Here is a 20,751-nt window from a genome sequence, read left to right as displayed (position 1 = left end):
CATACCAAGCGTTACATCCCATCCTCCTGCCTACCTGTTGCTAGGCAGCCTTGGCAAGCGGGAAGACCAGCTTTGGCCTATTTGTTTGTTTAGCTGTCAGTCCGGGAGGCTAATCCCACCCCGAGGGGCTCCTAGCCATCCAGAACCAGGGATCCAGCCATGTGGGCCATCGCTCTCTGAAGATTGAGTGAGAGAAGGGGGGGGGGGGGAGAGGTGGAAGGGGGGAGAGAGAGAGAGAGAGAGAGACAAGGGCAATTTGCCCTGAGTAAACACCGCTGCTTGTTGTTGTCATCTGAAGCCAGCCATCAATCACAGCCCTAAGCTCTTGGTGGTGACAGCCGCAAGGACGCGGCGCGCTCTGAAAGCGGTTGGATAGTTTATAAAGCAGTCAGTGGTGAAGATCACAGCTGAGTCGCCATAGAGCAGGCCTTGTTGACTTTTAGAGAGCATGTGCTTTTGTAAAAGGATATTATCTTGGCTTGACGTTGCAATCAGGGAGTCCAGTATAGACGTTTCCAATGCTGTATTATGTAAGCGCCAGAAAGTTTGTGTGTCTTTGTGAGAGTCTATGCAGTCACGCGTGTGTGTGTGTGTGTGTGTGTGTGTGTGTGTTTGTGTGTGTGTGTGCGCGCGCTTTGCATGCTGGCCTCGACGCTCAGCTGCGGCCGTCCGACATGCAAAGCCAGTGGTGTTTTTCCACCTGCTATGGCTCACTGCTTCAAAGCTGCCCGGCTGGTTGGCCAGTGAGTCAGGACCTTTCTCTTCCATCAGTATCTCTCTCTCTCTCTCTCTCTCTCTCTCTCTCTCTGCATCACTCCATCTGTCTTTTCTGCAAAGATTCCTCATCCTCCCTGTATTTCTATTTTTTCCTTCCTTTAGTTTCTTTTGTCATCACTCTTTGTCATTTTAATTGTGCAAATTCCCTAATGAAATTTGCAATTAATCAAATCACCGAAACCTTATATTTTCAGGGCCCTTGGAGGTCTGCAGCCCCGCTCCACCCCTTGGATAGACTAAATTGGATGGATAGACTAGGTCGTGTTCACAAAATATAACAAAGTCCTATTTCTTTTGGCACAAAAATATAAATTTACTATGAAATCAAGTTTCAGGTTACTTCTTTGTCACTCTTTCTGTTTCTCAAAGCTGCTTTACAGTGTATGGTGCGTGTTTTGGGTGGGTGTTCCTGATGGGTGGTCAGGAACAGATTAAGCGTGTTTTCCATTGTCAACAGCTGATGCTAACCTGACTGGAAGATTGAACTGGGCCCCCAAATTACCCTAAAGACACTGGTGTCTGCAGCCAACTGGGTACGTCATGTAGTTTCTATCGTTCCAAGCCCCTGCAGGGTTGAGTTGTCTGAATAAGATACGACTTGCATCCTCAAAACCAGGCGGATTCAGCTTGAACTGGGATGTCAAAGTCTGAAAGTGCATTTTTCTTTACTATGAAAAAATATTATTTTGACATGCACCCTTCAGAGAAAAAAAAAAAGGCAGTAAGTGTCAACGAAGAGAGACAGAGGGGACAGAGAGGATGTTGCACCCTGCTCAACTCCTCCAACGAGCCTGGGAAGTGCCCTTCTGTGATTTAATGAGACCTGTGGGGAGACCCATTCATCAGCGTGACAGCGTACCTCTGTTTCCCATTGTTCTGTTCTGGTATGTGAGGCGAGCAGTGTGTGTTTTAGCCTTAATGATGGGCTGGCAACCCTTTGATTAGATGAATCTCCTGGTGCTAATTAAGATTTGGGCTGCCAAAAGACATCTGTGTTTATGCCTTCCGCCCTCTCGTTTCCTCGGATGCATGGTTGCAGCTCACGGGATGTGTTTTTCCAGGGGTGGTGATTTTGCTGTTTTGGTCCAAACTGGGACTTTTGGTGGTGTCCTGTGGGCTGACATAAACAGAGCAGAGCTTCGGGCAAAAAGCAAGTGGCCATTTCAAGCGACTCCGGGTGCAAAAATTGTTCACTTTTTTCCTGAATAGTGGATTTTAAGGAGATAAAATCTACCTGTCGAGTCAATAATGAACACAAATTTAGTTCTTTATAATTATATTGTAATTTAATTTCTTCCAGTAACAGAATCTACATCTATTCATAGATTTTTTTTTTAATTATCTTTCCATGTTGAATGCAAGAAATGAATCACTGCTAAGTCAATAGACACAAACTCTCTGCATCCGTGATACAAATGCCAGTTTGTGACTTAAAAACATTGAAGAACTCCTGCTGTTGATGTTTTTCCCATCTTTTAACTAAACTGATGGTGTCACATAAATGTTTCACTACCCAATTCCCGCTTGCTTATTTTCAGGGAGGAGAATTTGATAACTTATGCTAACAAGAGCGAAGCCCCCCCCCCCCCCCCCCCCCCCCAAAAAAAAAAGCCCTCCCTTCCTCAAATCACTCGTCTCCGAGCATTTGCATGGCTGGACGGCACATCCTCCACACTCTCCACGCTCTCCAGTTTACTGCTATGTGTTATTCAGTCTATTGCCCCAGATATTATTTCATTGTAAAATGATGCCAATTAGTAAAGCCAGTCGCCGGTGGCTGTGGTCTGGCTCCTTCTCTGTTCCGGCGGGGAAAGTTATTTGGGTCGGCAGCTATTTTCAGCCTGTGATGTTGCCAGGAATACTTTAGGGAGCAGCCACTGTTTTATAAGAGAGCACATCAATAATTTTCATTGGTGTGTGTGTGTGTGTGTAGTATGTGTGTGTGTTTGAGCAAGAAATTGAAAGAGAGCTTCACAGACAGTTTATATGTGTGTTTATACCCGTGTGTGCATCAGGAAGAAAAGTGGCAGTTTTCTCTTAAATATTCAGCAGAGCAGGTGGTGTGTGTGTATACTGTACGTGTGTGTGTGTGTGTGTGTTTATGCACACAAACACATGCACTTGTTTCTACGTTGCACACGTTCCACTGCAACTGTCACGACCTCGCATTCACTTAAAACACATTAATTTGCCAGCCTTTAAACTATAACCTCAAATCTTAAGTCTGGGCTTCAGCCTTTGCCCTGTAATCACCCGCTTCTTTCAACTGAATGCTCTGCTTGCAGGACAGCAGACAATGCGCGCACACACACACACACACACACCAGCACGCACAGAGAGCTAAAGGCCAAAGTCAATGAGTTCCTAACACCTTTCTCAGTTCCTAACCACCCTCTCCGCTGAGCAGCCCAACACAGTCAGGATGAAATTGGGGTGAAAAGTCCTCACACTCGGCTTGTGCCAGCCACTCTGCACTGCAGGGTGAACGGGTTCAGCCTGCCGTGCCGCCTCCGCCCATCTGCATACAACCTAAACTCCCATGCACTCTCACTATCTCTTGGAGGAGAGCCCACAGCAGCAGCAGCGGTGGCACGGAGACGTCTTTCAATATTTTAAGCAGCTTGGGCTAATCTTAGTCGCTCAGGTTTGGTTTTTGAAAGCATTGGCGGAATAATAGACAGACCGACAGCGCCCCACCTCCTGTTTGCACGGTCTCGGATGCACATAAAGTCACCGCGATGCACACAGTCTTGCGTAACTGCACAGGTTCCCCCCACAAACACCCACTCCCAACGCGTCTGCGACCCTGAGCTAATCCACCTTGGCCCTTTGCGAGGCTGTTCCACTGACCTGCTTTTCACTGCTCATGCTTGTTTTCTTCCCCGGCCTGCTCGCAACAAGCGCAACCCCCCCCCCCCCCCCCCCCCTTTTTTTTTTTTTTTTTTTTTTGCTTCTACGGTTTAGGGTTGTAATGAGTAAAGAAGCTTGAAACTGTGGCGCGTTACACAACACCTGCATGGGTAAAGAGCTGTAAACACGGACAAGATGACTGGAAGCGGAGGTGGGCTTTTTTTTTTTTTATTCAGCCATTGAGAAGCATGTAAGAACCAACCATTTTGGCTCTTATCAGTGCAGGCACGGCGCCACAGTTGCACTTCACGGTTTGTGGACGTGATTGGGGTACCGAGCGTCCCTCTCTTGACTGGCACTGTATGAGGAGGAAGCAGAGTTTTTCCGCTTCACTGTCCCCTTTATCTCTCCCCTCTCTCCTCTCCCCTCTCTGTTATTTTCGGCCCTCCTCCCCTCTCTCTCTCTCTCTCGCTCTCTCTTTTCGCTGCTCGCCACTCTTTTGTTTCTCCGTGCCTTTTCCAGCCAAGGCCCCATTCTCTTGCCCCGTCATTGTGTGCGGTAATGAAGATTAGCCAGCCTGCCGCACACAATGGGGTCCCTGCATCCGGAGCACAGACTCCCCAAATCCTGCTGCAAGCTGCTTGCCCCGGTGTAAAACCACTGTTGTCGCCGCCAGTCCGCCCCCCCTCCTCTCTCTCTCTATCAACCCACACACACGTACATGTTCTGCCTCATACACACACACACACACACGAGCACACAAACGTGTCCAATATGCACTCTGCACTCTGCCGTGTTGAAAGCAAATGGCTGAAATGTCTCCCGATTAGATTAGGATGGTTTTGACAGCTGAGAGGGAGCGCTTGGCGACTCATACACCGATAAACAGCAGCTCACCCAAATCCAGTTAAAGAGAGACAGAGTTCCCCTCCCCAGCGAGTGCAACACTGCTCCAGTCGTTGGGATTATACCCCCCCCCCTCCCCTCCTCCTCCATGCCCTGCTATTCTCCTCTTCTCTCCAATCTCATCCTCCTCTCCATCATTCACCCTCCTCAGTCTCGAGGTGCTTCTCCCCTCTCTCTCTCCCCTCTTCTTTCCTCTCCTCTATCCTATTTCACCCTCACCTCTCCCATCCTCGACTTAATACCAGAACAAAGACATTTTCCACACTTTGTCACAAGCTATTTAGATGGAGCAGTAGAGGTCTTTATACACTCGTTCACTTGTTGTATCCCGAGCACTAAGACCTCTTAATAACGTCTGTATCACTCTCAAGGTCAGCAGATCTTCGTGAGTTCAGTCTGTTTACTTGTCAAGCTTCTTTTCAGCACTGAGAGGATACATGCGCGGCTTTGTCTGCGCCTGACGATGGATTATCCACATGTGGCGGCAGCTGTTTATCGTTGGAGGAAAAGTGCGAGAGAAAACGTGCGCCACATACTGTTTACATTTTGGGAGGGTATGAAACATAATTACCTCGTGTCACTTCCTTGCCAAGAGTTGAGACGTGACAAGAAGCTCGATATCGCCCTAATATTTCTCTTAAATGTAGGGCTGCAACTCATGTTTAATGTCATTATGTCACTATTAGTCATTTTTGTTTGGATTAATTACTCAATTTAGTGAAAAACGCTAATTCAAGGTCTTGAAACACAGTTTGCTTCAGATTTTGTCCAAACAACATCAAAATTAAATAAAAATATTCATTAAGAGAATGTGCACATTTTTGCTCATGTTGCTGGAGCTTTCAATCATGGTTGTCATGGAAATGTATCTTTTTGGAGATATTGGCGACATGTATGGACAGCCGCTGAGTGGACTTTGTGATATAACATTTCCTTAACTATTTCAATTCACAAAGGAGTTCATGTTGGCATCCGTGTTGTATCGGGGGGAGGGGGGGGGGGGTTGTCCCTGGTGACGGGATGATGAGGATGTGTGCTTTCTGTTGTGTCTGCTCTGGAGAAAGCAATGGGAAATGTCTTTCTGCTCCATTAAGCAGAGGTCACCAGGTTTTTGAGCGCTGAGTGCTCCATCACTGGTTTTCCTGCGAGATGAAAGGTACTTTGAAGATCCCCCCCCCCCCCCCCCGCATCACACACATGCAGTGTGTCATGTAAAACCTCCTGTAACTCTGAGTTTAGCAGGCAGACGTCTTTCTTTAAAAAAAAAAAAAAAAAACTAGCATCTCATTCTGTAAAAGAAATCACTTGATTAATGTGTCCAAGGGCGAAACGCTGAAGAGCGAATGCTGAAATAAAGTGTGTAAATCTGAGCAAACAGCTGAAAAAAAAAAACCTGAAGTTTCTGCGTGAATGCTGTTTGAAGTCTATTAGTGCACCCAGCCAAACAAAAATTGACTGTGTGTAAAGGAGGTGTCAGTTTTACAACCAAATGTGCATTATTCCCTCAAACTCCGTCAGCAAATTGTGATTTAACAACTGGCGGTGTCTGTTATCAGCCTGAAGCCCACACTGTGTAAAACTGCCTCAAGGTGCTGCGTTGCCAGGCTTTGACGGAAGAGCTGACGGCGCCGCTGATTATTACTGTGAGGCTAATGTCGTCTGATAAGGCCGCGTGTGTAATTAAGCTGTTTCCGTGGCATGTTATCTGAAGCTAGGTGAGGCTCGGCTGCCGGGAGAGATGGAGCTGTTCGTCAGTGAGGAGGAGGAGGAGGACTCCTGTCTGCTGCTTTTCAAGCTTCATATCTTTCCCTTTCTTTCTCTTCCTTCTAATCTGTGATGTAAATTTTCTCGCTCGTGCATCTGTAGGTGGGAAGACGCCGTGGCTTCATCCGTCACCTCTTCCGCTCTTCAAACTTTCCTTGTCTGAAATGTAATTCTTTGCATAGCTTGTACGCTGGCCTGTTTCTCCGTCTTTCACCTGTCTGCCTCTTTCTTCTGTCTGGGAAGGCAGATAAATTAGCTTTGTCTCTCCCCTCTAGCTTTTTCTCTTTGTGTCTCTGCTCCTTCCACCTCTGCTCTCTGCCGGGGCACCGGGAGCCCTAAGATCCCTCCTGGCCAAACCCTGCACCCCCTGCCGCTCGCTCCATTCAGAATAACAGGGTGAGGCGAGGGCGCTCTGCTATTCAGATCAGCGTCGAGGAAAATCAGGCATTATCTCCCTACCCTTCCCCTCCTCCTGGCCCCCGTAGGCAGGTTCCCCCGCTCGACTGGGATACGCCGATGACGCCATGCTGCTCTCCGAGGAGTCTGAAATCTGGGGGCCGGAGCTCTTAGCGAGTGCATGAGAAGGAGCTAAAAGCCCTGAAGGGGAGCTTAGAGAGAGGGGTGGAGGGTGCTTTTTGGAGATTTTGTGTGTGTATGTGTGGATGGGGGGGAGAGGGGGTGGGGGTGGGGGGTTGCTGTGCAAGTATTGCTCAGCCAAGCTATAGATTACCATCTCTGTCAGCTGCGATGGCCACCGCTGATGAGCTCCTGCACGGTATCATTTCTTATCGATTAGGCACTGCGACGCAAACACACACACACACACACACACACACACACACACACACACACACACAAAGGCTGTTGGCGAGATGGCCACTGCCTCGGGCTACTGGTCATTTAGCTGTCAGTGAAGTGAAGGCTCGGCCCGGCTCAGCAGATCAATGAGAGACATAGGCCCTATAACACACTATGGCAGGACAAGACACACACATGTGCATAGACACACACACACACACACACACATACGAGCACATACACACTGTGAAAGACGGCTCTCTGAATTAAATGGCTGCCCAAACTTTTCTTACGATAAAAGTGCCAAGTGTGTTGCAGAATTACAAACAGCAGCGACAAAGACGGCTGTAAATAAAGTCAGTAAAGTAAAACTGTGTCATAAAGAGTGAGTGAGAAAAAGAAAAAAAAAAGGATAAGACCTTTTGGATGCCTGGTTCATTGCGGGCTGTTGATGTGCAGCCTTACCTGTAGGGTGATGAATTTCCTCAGGAGGGTTTTAATCAGAGCTGCTGCTGCAGTGGTATTGCAATCGCACCCTGTGAATTAAAACCAAAACCCTCTTATTTTTCTGTGACCAGTGGCATTGTGCAATTTCAATAATAGCACGCAAACACGTAATAAACAGACTGTCAGCTGAATGTGGAACAACAAAAGAAAGCGAAAAGCGACGCTGCGGAGACGCCAGTGTTAATTCATCCATGATGTGAATATTACTCACTTTTAAAATGAGTAATCAAACCTCTGCTAGATATTGAAATGGCCGGGCCATGTAATCAAAATGTCATGTTGGTGCTGAAAAGGATTTTTCTTTTTTTCTTCTTTTTTTCCAATTTGTGGAAGACGACGATGACAATCAAAAAGCACGTACTGTTTTTGTGTTTTTGTGTGTCTGTGAAAGCATCAAAACACAACACCACAAACGTACAGAGCCACCACAACACAATATGATATTTAAATAAATAAAAAAAACCCTGCTGCACCACAGTGTTTCAAATAACTGCTCAATATTTTGGAGAATATACTTAACTCACTTTCTTGTTTTCATGCAAAAGGGAAAATCCGCACCGCTAACCTGTCTGAATAGTGATCTATCACAACTGAACTAGGACTTGAACCCAAATGCACGACTCCGACACAGGCAAAGACTAAGTATCAAAATAATGTAAAGCAAGACTATGGCAAAAAACATAACACAGAATTCAAAACGTGACTTGGGATAACGTGGCTGGCGTGGTTCTCTGACAACAAGACAAGACCAACTGGCACAGGACAAAGGGAAACGCAGACTATATGCACACACACAAGGTGATGGGAAACAGGTGGAAACAATCAGTGGGAAACACACAAGGGAAAGGAGGAAGTTACCTGTAACGAGAGGAGAGTTAGGTTTCAAAATAAAACAAGAGGTCACGAGACAGACAAAACTAAACATAGCTTAACGTTTCTTCTTGGACATGACAGGTCTTACAACCGGCAGCTTGTTAGCTTAGCTTAGCATAAAGGCTGGAAACAGAAGGAGAGAAGATATATGATGTAAGCTAGTGGTAGAGTGGTATCAAGCCTCTCTCTTGGCAACGAGGCAAATAAAATTGATTTTCCATAAATGTCAAACTATTGTTTAATGAATCCCCTTACAAATGACTTGTAAAAGAAAACTGCTACACAGTCATTTTCCAAGACATTGTGGTATTTACTTTATATCTGTGACTTTCCACAAAATAATAATACACCAAATCACTGTTGAGCAAATCTCAATTCTAAACAAACAAAAAAGATTTCCACATAAGCCAGAATCACGCATCCTTCCAAGGATGGTGCTGCCGGGAATCATGGGTCATATTTGAAAAGATGTGACAGCACCACCCCCCACCCCCCACCCCCAACCTCAGTGCATTTAACAATAGTGCTGCATCACCCCCGCCAGCTCAGGCCCCCCTTACAGTCCTGCCCTTTTCAACCCTGCTGAATATCATTCATAGCACCTTGTCTCTATCACGGCATCTGTAAAAACTAAACACGATCATCCTAAAATTAATGAGCCGTATCCACCCCATTACATTTATCTGTTTAGTGGTGTTTTGGGCCTTCCTTTAGGGCATTATGCATGCTCCTCTGTTCATATTTATAACCCAGGCTTTTTATTAGCGACGTAGTGGGGTGCTAACAGTTGGGAGGCAGCCTGCGCTTTGATGGTGATGGCAGGCGGCTCGGCGCAGGCCAAATGTGAGGGGAGGTGACGTGGGGGAGAGAGGATCAGCTGCCAGGCCGAGGGCCCCCGTGGAAGAAGGGGAGGAGAGGGTGAGACGGAGAGGAGCAGAAAGAGAGAGAGAGAGTAAGACTTTTACTTGGAAATCAGTAGAATGAAAAGTAGAAGTGAAAAGTGAATGGTTCGCAGCTCTCAGCCTGTTTGACTTTGTGAGAAGCACGTCGTGTGATCAGCGTGTATTTGTCACACCTGCTGTATTTTAAGCCTCACTAACCCTAGGTGTGTTCAGCATGCATGCTCCAGTGTGTGTGTATGTGTGTGTGTGTGTGCGTGATACAAAGTGCATTTGTCTCTTTTCCCTTTTTATTGGCTTTTTTTTTTTTTTTTTTTAATGTGTATGGGTTTCTACTGGAGTAAAAGGGACAAAGAGGGGATGGGGTGAAGAGGACAAGATTCAAGTGATTTGACCTAAGCTGAGACACTGTGACCTGACTCTAACCTTCACCCTATGTCACTTTTCTGTGGCTGAGTTTATGGTTTTGCCATGCTTTTATGTCCAGACGTGCTTTTCTAACGTGATTCTTTATGTATGAGTATGGAAATGCGGTGTGTAGAGAAAAGGCCTGGGTCCCATGCATCTCATTCTCATTATTTGAAAAGCTTTCCTTGTTGCCGATTTATCATTTGCACTGTATTTATCAAACTGCAGCCAAACCAATCAAACGGATGTATTTTTAATGTACTTGAGAGCTGAAAACCATCGAGGTAATCAACTGAGAACAAACTTCAGTGAAATGAACCATGTTAAGAGTTTAGCCAACTACTTTGATAATTGCTTAATTAATTCAGCCCGTTAATTCAAAGCAAAAAATAATCAGCATTTGTAGGTTCGAGCATCTGAAGTATGTGGGTTTCTTTTTCACTGTAATGTGTTGTCACCTTGGCCTCGGGGAAATCACAGTTTTCTTATATTTATAGGCGACAAGATCAACTCATTAATCAAAAGGATGTTGGCACTTTAATTGATAATGAAATTAGTTGCAACCCTTAAGTGACGATAAATCAAAAATGATGCAGTGCAGCCAGCAGGGTCACACTAATCTTAATCTTATGGAGAGGACAATAATCCCTACTTTGCAGGAGTGCTGCAGCTTGGATTTTATACCTCAGCACTGCAGTCAGACCTGAGTTTCAACTCTGACCTTATTTAGTTCAGCTGCACTGATCAATCCTTTATATGAGACATCACCTGATATAACCTGAAAGTGACTTGTGATGGACTAAAAGGTCAAAATCAGTTTCGTACAGCCAACACCTCTGGATTGATCTTGATAGGCGCTTTGTTTTGTTTTTTTATCAACGATGTGTCACAGTAGGAAAAGCACGGGCTGAATTCCATTTAGCTGGCTCCGTTTCAGGGTGCTGCTGGCCTGTTGTCACTCTGTCACAGCTTAGCGGGACACACCTGCTGTGACGACTCACTGTCTCGCTCGGGAGAGATGCTTGAATCTGGGTTGGAGCAGAGTCCCACGTCACCCCACCACCCTGGATATTTCTCAGGCTTGAAGGTGGAGGTGCTGCTGCTGGAACAGCTGCTGGATTCCTCCAGCTTATCCTGGTTTGCGTGAAGGAATCATCCCGAAAGCCTTTTAGGAAATGGATCCCTGGCTTTGTGCAGAGCCAGTTCTGCCTGTCCAAATCGGCGTTTGTCCAAACAGGGTTGAAGCGGGCCCTTAGCGCTCCTTTATCTTGGCTATTGTGCAACGATTTGGCTCTTGATTCCTTGCCTACACAAACACACATGCAAGTTGCGCGTTCACTTAAGCCCACGAGAGCGGCGAATAGAAGTGTTTATGCATGTGTGTGGGTGTTCGCACGAACACACACACAAGAGCTGCGTAATTCACACAGAGCGGCATAATTATGCTGCTCACACATACACGTGCGCTAGCAAAATTATGTGCACACACACACGCACAAACTAGCATAATTACATGCAGCCACATACATTACATACAATACACCCACACTACACACACAGGAATCGCTGATCAACTGCATGACCTTCCCTCTAACAATGTTAATGTCACCACCTGGGGGAGGAGGGGGGAGTAAGGAAGGGGGTTTGGGGGGGGGCTTGATGGAGTGATGGTAAGAAAGAAGGATGGAGAGAAAGAGCGCACTATAAGCTTGTCATACCTGCCACCCCCACCCCACCCCCTCACCTGCAGCCTCTTTCATCCATCTTACTTTGTCAAACATCCCATATTCTGTAAATGCACACATGTGCACACACTCATGAGTACAGTATGCATGCATGAACACACACACACACACGCATGCTCCTCACACACCCTCCGTCTTGTTGTGTCACAGCTGACACCTGAGCACTTCCTAGCACATCACTGTGGGTCGTAACCTAACATTTAGTGTGCATGAACCTTTTTCTGTGTGTGTGTGTGTGTGTGTGTGTGTGTGTGTGTGTGTGTGTGTGTGGCCCGTGGTTTGCCCGCTGACAGGATCCTGTTACGCCAAATGTCACACTTCCAAAAAGGATTCACCCCCCACTGAGAAAATGAAGTCAAGACCTTCCTTCGCTCTGTCTCCCTCTCCTCTCTCCTTCACCTTGCCCCTCCATCACTCTCCTCCTCCTTCTACTCACCCCCCCCACCTCTCACTTATCCGTTTCTATCCTCTTTTCCGCTCTCTTGAACTATCTCTACCTCACACACACACACGCACTCACCTTGGTGTGCAGTCCTCAGCGTTTTGCTGAATAAAGTCCCCTTCAACTGGTTGGTTTTAGTGGATAATTAGTCCTCACCTTGGGAGAGGAGGAGACCACAATGAAAAGTAAAGATGGGGGGGGTGATTTTGGTGGAATCGATAGGGGGTGAAAGCAGAAAGAGAAAGGTAATGGTGAAAATGAGTGAGAAGGAGAGTGGTGTGTGTGTGTGTGTGGGGGGGTGCGAGAGCTGCTGGATGGGTTGCAAACAGTGAAAAGAGTGTTTTTGTCCGCACCTCATGGAGGAGTGCATGCTATTCCCTTCATCATGTCTCGACGCCCTCAATATTTAATTTAGCTCTGAATGAAAGAATAAAGAAACGGAAAAAAAAAAAAAAAAAACCCTCTCATTTAATTCACGATTCACTGGCTGCAGCAATCAAGGAAACAGTAGAGACCTCTCAGACAGTGCATGAAAGTTCTTTTTTAAAGGAGGAAAAAAAAAGAAAACATGTAGGTGTGCAGCAGAGGGAGGAGGCACAACACATTATCTTCACTTCTCACTGTAGATGTGGTCTCGAGCAGCTTTTTAATTTGATGTCAGTATGCAAATACTGTAAACAGTCAAGAAACAACTCCAAAGCCCTTTTTGTTCCTGGAAGAAGAAGACGACTTAGAGGCGAAATCACACTCCCTTAGCAACAGACGCCCCCGCCCCCCGCCAACTCCAAAAAAGAAAAAATGTGCGGTTTTATTTTTAGAAGGTGCAAACAAGGGAAGGAGGGAGGGTTGTAAGATTGTAAATGTCTCTGATGTGTTCAGTCTGTACAACCTTATTCCTGATAATGGAACTAGCTACTCTGTCTGTCAGTGCCTATTTACACACAAATGAAGTGGCGAGTAGCACGCGCCCAGTGGAGCCGCTAGCCTCCATCTCAGCTGTCAAAACGGGTTAGTGGCTACAAGCGAAACACAACGATCCCTGGGATCAAACTGGCGCCGTCCATTCAAACATAATAGCATCATCCTTGGACATGGAGCATCTCTTTCCCTCCCATTCAGAACCTTGCCAGCTTGTTGCAAAGTAATAGACTCCTCAGGATGCCAGTTCACACAAATCGGGGATGCAGTCTTTTATTTGCCCTCTGCGGGGAGAGGTGTTTGGAATAATAGGGATGAAGCAGACCATAACTACAGCTGAATAAATCTTCCTATCTTGGCTCAGTGGAAGCCGGTGCACACATGGCTTGTCAAAGCTCTATAAAATGCTGTTTGATAGGAGTTCTCTGCAGTTTAGGACTTCTCCTCTTGCTATCCACTCGCCTCGCTTTCGTTCCGCGCTACAGCGGTTGCAATCAATCAGTGTGTAATCAGGCGTCTTGCTGGAGCTGCCAGGTAATCCGGGCTGTCTTGGAGGCTATCTGTGCGTGTGCACATGTGACAGCTGGCAGAGCTGCTAAGTTGCCTGTCTGGGTGAGGGGATGGCACCATGCAGATTTTCTCTCCACAGCGTGTGAAGGCGTATCGGATGATCTGATGGCTGTAGAAATGGTCAAGTGGGATTTGAGAGTGAGGATGGGTATTTTCAGTGCAGTTGCCCAAATGTGTGAACTTGCCTGAGCTGAATGTAAATAGAGTCTTTTCTCCCACTCTCTCTCTCTCTCTCTCTCTTACAGACCTGCCTAGAACTGGAGCGCTATCTGCAGACGGAGCCCAAGCGTCTGTCCGAACTCTTCGACCAAGACCTGGATGGTCTCCTAACCCCGGCCTACCTGAAGGAGGATGGCGAGGAAGAGCTGACGGATGCTCTGCTGCCCAGCCTGCCCAGCCTCCCCGAGCCTCCCAGCCCACCTCCAGTGATCCTCTGCCCAACGCGGAAGAACATCCCCTCCACTGGTGCAATGAAAAGGGACCTCAAACCCAAAAGCCAGGGGCTGGAAAACGTAGAAGGCATGGAGGGAGTCCACCAGGCCCAGCTGAGCGCCGTCACCTCCCTGACACCCCCGTCGTCACCGGAACTGGGCCGCCACCTCGTCAAGCCCAACCAGACGCTGACGGCCTCGGCCGATGGGACGCTCACCCTGAAGCTGGTGGCCAGGAAGGTGGGGCTCAGCGCGGCCCGGTTGGTGGCAGCGCATGCCCTCCCTGTGCGGGTGAAGGATGAAGAGGAAGGGGCTGCGTGTGTGATCGGGGTTGGGGAGCTACCAGAGAACAAGAAGAGGATTCACCGCTGTCAGTTCAACGGCTGCAGGAAGGTGTACACCAAGAGCTCCCACCTAAAGGCCCATCAGAGGACACACACAGGTGAGAAACAGTCATGAAGGAGTTTGCACACAGATTGATCATTTCTGGATGAAGCTGAAGCAGTAATTGTATTTTTTGCTCAGCTAATAGTCAGAATGCCATTTTAATTCTAATGCATGATCAGCATTGGGAATAAAATGCACAGTTCAATGTACAATAGTCATTTAGATTCAGGACAGGTTTGATATACTTGAGTGGAATTGCCCACACAGTTCACATTAATGTAAATGAACTTGTGTAAACGTGGAGCTGTGTAAAGACGCAAGGTCACACGATTTAAATATAACGTATGAACATAAGCAGATGAATCGCTGCACTTTTCAGGTGTAATGTCAGTAAGTGGCCTTAAGTGACTTTTTTTAACAAGGCAGCTCTGAGGACGCCTTTGTCACCAGAGGTAGCAACTTACTGCACCTGCTGGTAATGAAATTGATTGACGCTCATTGTTGGTGACAGGTTAAAAAAGACTCAATCCTGAAGCTAAATGGCTGTTGCACGCTGGAGAGGGCAGAGCCGGAGTGTCACACAGAAACTGAAAGACTGCAACTGAAAAAGCTTCCTATCAATCTTGGTGTGCAGACTGTTCCTACTCACTGGACTTTGACTAGAGTTAGATGCACTCCTGCTCTTTTTCTTTTCTTTTCTTTTTTTTGCGTTTGATGTTTTTTTCTTATAGCAGTGGTTTTTCTTCAAGTTTCTATACTATGGTGGACAGTTTGCTTATGGATTATTCTTTTGGTGTATGACGGGAAATAAACAGTGTAAGCACTTTTCCACAAGACAGATAAGAGAGAAGAAATGTGCGCTGTTTTCAGAATAGACTGGTATCAACCTTTTTTTTTTTTTATCTCTCTGTGTTCAATTTGAGTACTCTATCCATCCATCTATCCATCCATCCAGCTAGTCTGGTTTTCTGAATTCCTAGATAACCTCACTTATAATTGAGGAAAATCCACCTGCTCCACATTCTTGGAACACGTACAAAATGCACATAAAGTGATAAGAAATGTTAAAAGAAACAGCTCTGTAATCACGGAACAGACTTAAAACCCAGTCCCCTCTGTGCCATATGGAAATACCACCATGTCAGATAAAAATGTGATGATTTAAGAAAACCCACCTCTCTTATCCCCCCTCTCTCTACCTAAGTACTTCTCTGTGCCAAACCAGGACCGGTCCTCCTTGTCAAGGTTCTTCTCAAGAAGGAAAGGGGGGATGGGTTCAGGAGCTATAACTCTCCCGCTCTTCCATCTCAATCCCAAACCACTCAGACCCCTGTCGGGGAGCTGTCCTCCGTCTGAGTAACTGCACAGTGATGGATGGATTGACCTGGATAGGCCACCATTTCCCCGGTTTATTTCAGGCCCTCCCGTCCTCTATGTGTTCTGTAAGTCTAGGTCAGTGCTTCTCAATCCGAGGTTAGAGACGGCAGTAATAAAAAAGATCATTTAAAGACAAGAGAAACGCACTGTGAATAAAGCAGTGCGTTTTAATCATGAGGGAAACTATTTGTATGCTTATTCCAAAAATGAAAGTGGGAAAAAAAATTTTGTTGTCAGTGTCTGTCATTAAGTAGCAGAGTTAGGCTTCAGCAGCCTTTTACCAGGTTGTGTTCACACTAAACATGTTTGGAGGGTTTATTGGGAAGTCTTGAACGTTTCCTGTTTTGGTTTTGTTCAGGAGGTGGGAACAATGTCTTTTTTAAACAATGCTGGAAATAATTGGGCTGAAAATGTAGATCCCCACCCCCCCCTCTGAAAGAGGCATTCAGGGGTATAATGAGATGAATATTGACACCTGATCAGCAGCCATTGCTCATGCATGGAAGGCCTGGAATAACAAATTAAATGTGTGGTGGACTGCCATCTGGACAGATGCTAATGTATAGCTGTTTCTTTACATGTTTTAAGTGGTGGAGCTACAGCAAACAGCATCCATCATGCTAAATGAAGTTACAGCCACTAAAATTAGATTTCTTTGCTCCCCTCCATCTAAACCCCGGCACTATTTGTTTGACAGAACACTGACGCCACATGTGACTTGCTTACCAGCTCTGGTTCACTTGTATTTTTTTAGGAGGGGCGGGGGTGGGGGGTGAATTTGAAGAAAGTCAACTTGTCAATGTCTGCATGTTCAGGATGATGATGACACGCTGTATGTGTGATCACACCCTCGGTGGTGCACACCACAGGTTTAGGCGTCAGCCCGACTGGAACAAAGGGCACAGACACGCGATCATTGATTTGCCCAGTGTGGCGTGTATACAGCCCCTGTGATTAAACGCCATGCCAACTGGGCTAGCTCGGGGAGACCAGTGCCACTGATGGAGTCCACTCATAATACAAGCATGGGGTTTTACAGGAAGACTAAAACAGACACTCATATGTATCCCCTGTCGGGATTTATTAAGCACAGAAGCGTTGAAATCACCAAAAGAATATAAATTATGACATTGAGGTTATGCTGTATTTTGTATTGTCATTTGATTGTATATAACTAGATATATTGGAGGCTAGTACCAAGGTGACAACTTGTGACCTGGACCACATCAACCCAAAGTGAAATACCTCAAAAGCTATTGGACATATCTCTGTGAATTTTGACACAGAAATTCATGTTCCCCTAAAGATCACTCATACTGACTCTGACAAAACGTCAATACTGTCCTGTGCCTTGGTTTGAACCAAATACCTGCACAAACAATTGCTTTCCCATCAGCCCCAGCCTCTTACAATGCATGTAGCTCAAAGCACCACTCTTGACTCTTAGACTGGTTTTCTCTCTTTCTTTCTATTTAGATTTTTTTTTTATTCCAGGTAATCAATTGATAATCATTTTGTCAAATGTTAGAGAAAGGTAGCTACTGTATGCATTTTCTTTGACTCATCAAATAATCGACTAATTGCAGGATTATATTGCACTGTGCGTCTGAATGCACTAGTGTAAGTGAGAAAACTGAGGATAGTCCTTGCCAGATCTAAATATCAACTATTGTAGTTGTAAGATAATGAGGCATCCGTTCTTTCAGTATCCAGGAACATTTGAAAATTGATATGATAATGATTTAATAACGCTACATATAGCACCATAATGGGCTCATCTCCTGGAGGAACCCTTCCTCCATGAGCTAATCATTGTCACTTAAGGTGCTTTGGATAAAAGCATCTACCCACAGAACATCTGTCTTGTTATTCATACCGGGGAGGTAGGATCATGAAGGGGGGGGGGGTGTCGACATCAGATGACAAAAGAAAACAGAAAAGCTAGAGAAGAAGGCAGAGGAAGAGGAGAGACTGACGTGGAGTGAAACAAAGAGGAGATGAAGACGGAGGACGGGAATGGGGGAGGTACAGTAGAGCGACCCTCTTCAGCAAAAAGACAGCAGTGCCACAGGCTCCCCCATTCAGTGAGCCATTATCCTGACAAGTTTAAAGATGTCATTACTCAAATCCTCTTTTTCTTAGTTGTTATTTCCATAAATTACCGACGGAGAAAAGGCTACGATTTAATCTGGAATTAGACGGGCTGAGTTGAAATGACAGTGCCCTGTAGAGCTTTTTGTGAATAGGCTTATGGCAGATAAGGAATGGTACAATTAGATTTTGGGCAGGGTGAGGGAACGGGTAAAACACGAGGACTGTTGAGCTATTCTGCCTTCTCTCTCTCTTTCTCTCTCTCTCTCTCTCTCTCTCTCTCTCTCTCTCTCTCTGTTTCTCATATCCATCTTGCTCCCTCACTCTTCCCGTGTTTCTAATCTTTCTCTCTAGCTCTCTCCTCCTTTCGTTGTATATCAGTGTTTTCGTAATATGTCTGTGTATGTGAATGTATGGCTCTCTCTCAAGCTCTTATTTTATCACTCTGCTCTTTTGTGCGCCTCTCTCTCTCTCTCTCTCTCTCTCTCTCTAAGGGCTGAACAATTTGATGAAAACGTCTAACAGCAATGCTTTGCTTTGCCGCTTAATTCCAGTTAAAGCATCATGCAATCAGACTGCATACAATTCCAACTTTGTTTCAACAGTTTGGGGAAGGCCCCTCCTTGTTTTCCCAGTTTTGGTGTGCAAGAACTTTCCTGTCCTCACTTCACCTCGACCTCATCCAGCACCTTTCTGGATTAAACTGAAATACCAACTGCAGGCCAGGCTTTATCGCCCAGCATCAGTGTTGGACCTTACTAATACTCTTGTGGCTGAAAGGGGGGGGGCAAATCCCTGCAGCCAGGAGAAGAGGCTGTTTTCAGCAGCAGATTAATGCTCACGGTTTGGAACAAGAAGGTGTCATTTTAAGGCGTCACACCTTCTACACACCTTCTATCTGGATCATATAATACAACACTGTGTCTTGCTGAAGTTAGAAAAAGTAAACAATTTAGTCCACGTGTTAAATTAATGTAATTCTTGCCATTCCTCAATTTCATTCAGATTTAATCCTGACATTTAAAAGTGCAGTTATTTTTAATGATTGTATAAGCGGAAAAGGCTGGAAAGTCATATTGGTTATTATAACTATGAACGTTACAATCAATAATTACAATTGAATCAGCTATTATAAATAGTAATAAATAATTTGCTGTTTTGAAATTTTCACTTAGGATATAAAGACATTCATCTTTCAGCCCTTCCTCTCTCTAACACACTTTAGTCCTCCATCCGTTCTCCCATCTGTCATCCTCCCCTCGTAACCTGTTTCTCTCCTCCTCTCCCTCTCGCTCCTCGTCAGTGCTGGTTGCAGGCAGGAGCCTATAAAGCGTTCTCCAAGAGCCTCTCTAATGACCTCTGAGACCCGGATGCCCAGCCCCAGCTCCCAACTAATGGAGGGAATGCAATTAACTTCAACGCTGGCACCTGAGAGGCTGGAGTGAGCGCGTGCGTGCGTGTGTGCATGAGAGCATTCGGAAGTAACAGATTACACATAATGGGATTACAGTGACTCAGGAAACACCGAGTTATCAGATTACAGATGAGGAATATGTGATTGCTTATTTGATTACTGTAGCACAAAAAAAAAAAAGTAAAAACATTTTCAGAGGGAAAAGCTTTTTGATTGCTCGTCATTTTTGTCTGCAGTGAGTGAATAGTGTCAGCTAATGGGAATCGTGTTCAATAATGCAGAGTAAATAATGGTTTTCAACAGCGGCACCGTCCAAAATCCTGATTCTTTAAATCAGAGGAAATAATCCACTTAGCCTCATAATCTACATTATATGTTTTACAGGCAAAGTAATCCAAAAGTCACAGAGCGTAATCAGATTATGCTGCTGAGTTTGGGCTAATCCAGTGGATTAGGTGACTGATTGCCATTTTAAGATGCCAATCAGTCGTATTGTAGCATTGTGTTATAAAAGTTCCAGTCCACTGTGAGTGTGTGTGTGTGTGTGTGTGTGTGTGTTTAAGAAGGCGAGTATGTACCTGTGAGAGGGAGAGGAGAGCAGAGGAGGGGGGTGGAGGGGTTCTGTTGCTAGGCGACGGAGGGCAGCATATCGTTGGAGGAGTCGGTAGCTGAGTGGTTATGTACAGCTGCAGGCTCTGGTCTCTTAGTGCCCCCCCCCCCACCACACCACCATCACTACTACCACCACGGCCATCTCCCCCACTCCCTCTCTCCCTCCCTCCCACCTATTGCCCAGTACAGCTCTACAGTTACCGTCGCTAGGCAACTGCCTCCGTGCTCTACCAGCGTGCTCGGTAATTGGCCGGTGGCATGGCGGCGTGCCGTTGCCAGATCCAGCCGGCTGCACTGACTACTGCCTCCTCATGTTTCAGCACCCCCCCACCCCCTTCCTTCTCACACACACACACACACACACACACACACACATATACACCCCACCCCCTCGCTGCCGTTGCTAGGCAACACAATCAGGCATCCCTGCCTCCCGGGAATCTCATTGGCCAGAGCCGGATGGCCCAGACCTGCTGTTCTGGAGGTTTCTGGGAAGTGAGGCAGGATGGAGGGATACAGGTCCACAATGGGGACATGCATGGATGGTTTTTGAAGGGGACCTGGATAATTTCTCTAAACTAAAGGGACTTAAACTGCATCTTTTTTTTATTAACACAAACATGTTTACTGAACAGGGTTTACCTGCCATGAATATTATTTTATCTGAATTAAATTCTTTTAGTGTCAATGAATCTTAAGTGATACTGAAGTGTCATCAGTTTGTATTCACTATTGGTGTTTTTGTTGTTGTTGTTGTTGTTGTTGTTGTTGCTACGATCATGATCGCTGAGTGGAAGTCACTCTTTTCTCACTTGTTCATTTATCACTTCATCACAGCTGTAACCTCATGCTCCTCTGTTTCTCACCACCAAACCTTACACGATTCCTGCTAATGGAGCGCTCTGTAACATGGCTGCTCGCCGAGTACACTCCACGGACAATGCGACGCTGCGGGTCATATGTCAAGAGATTTGTGTTGTTT

The 20,751-nt window shown here is 45.9% G+C and overlaps 1 protein-coding gene across 2 annotated transcripts in view; it reads left to right on the top strand.

The window, feature by feature from the left end:
- The window catches only part of klf7a (Kruppel like factor 7a), a 38,237-nt gene that overhangs the window by 8,092 nt on the left and 9,394 nt on the right, over positions 1-20,751 (top strand). The window contains exons 1-2 of one of the 2 annotated variants that reach the window (XM_056370621.1): positions 13,395-13,595; positions 13,703-14,330. In XM_056370621.1, coding sequence (XP_056226596.1) covers positions 13,563-13,595; positions 13,703-14,330 — 661 coding nt within the window. In that variant the 5' untranslated portion in view covers positions 13,395-13,562. Of the gene's footprint in view, positions 1-13,394; positions 13,596-13,702; positions 14,331-20,751 lie in introns of those variants that run through there. The other variant, XM_056370622.1, reaches the window with a different exon arrangement.

The sequence above is a fragment of the Seriola aureovittata genome, chromosome 24 (genome assembly GCF_021018895.1).
Source record: "Seriola aureovittata isolate HTS-2021-v1 ecotype China chromosome 24, ASM2101889v1, whole genome shotgun sequence".
NCBI classification, from domain to species: Eukaryota; Metazoa; Chordata; class Actinopteri; order Carangiformes; family Carangidae; genus Seriola; species Seriola aureovittata.
The sequence above is the reverse complement of the archived record's forward strand: the minus strand, read 5'-3'. Positions and strand labels throughout refer to the sequence as shown.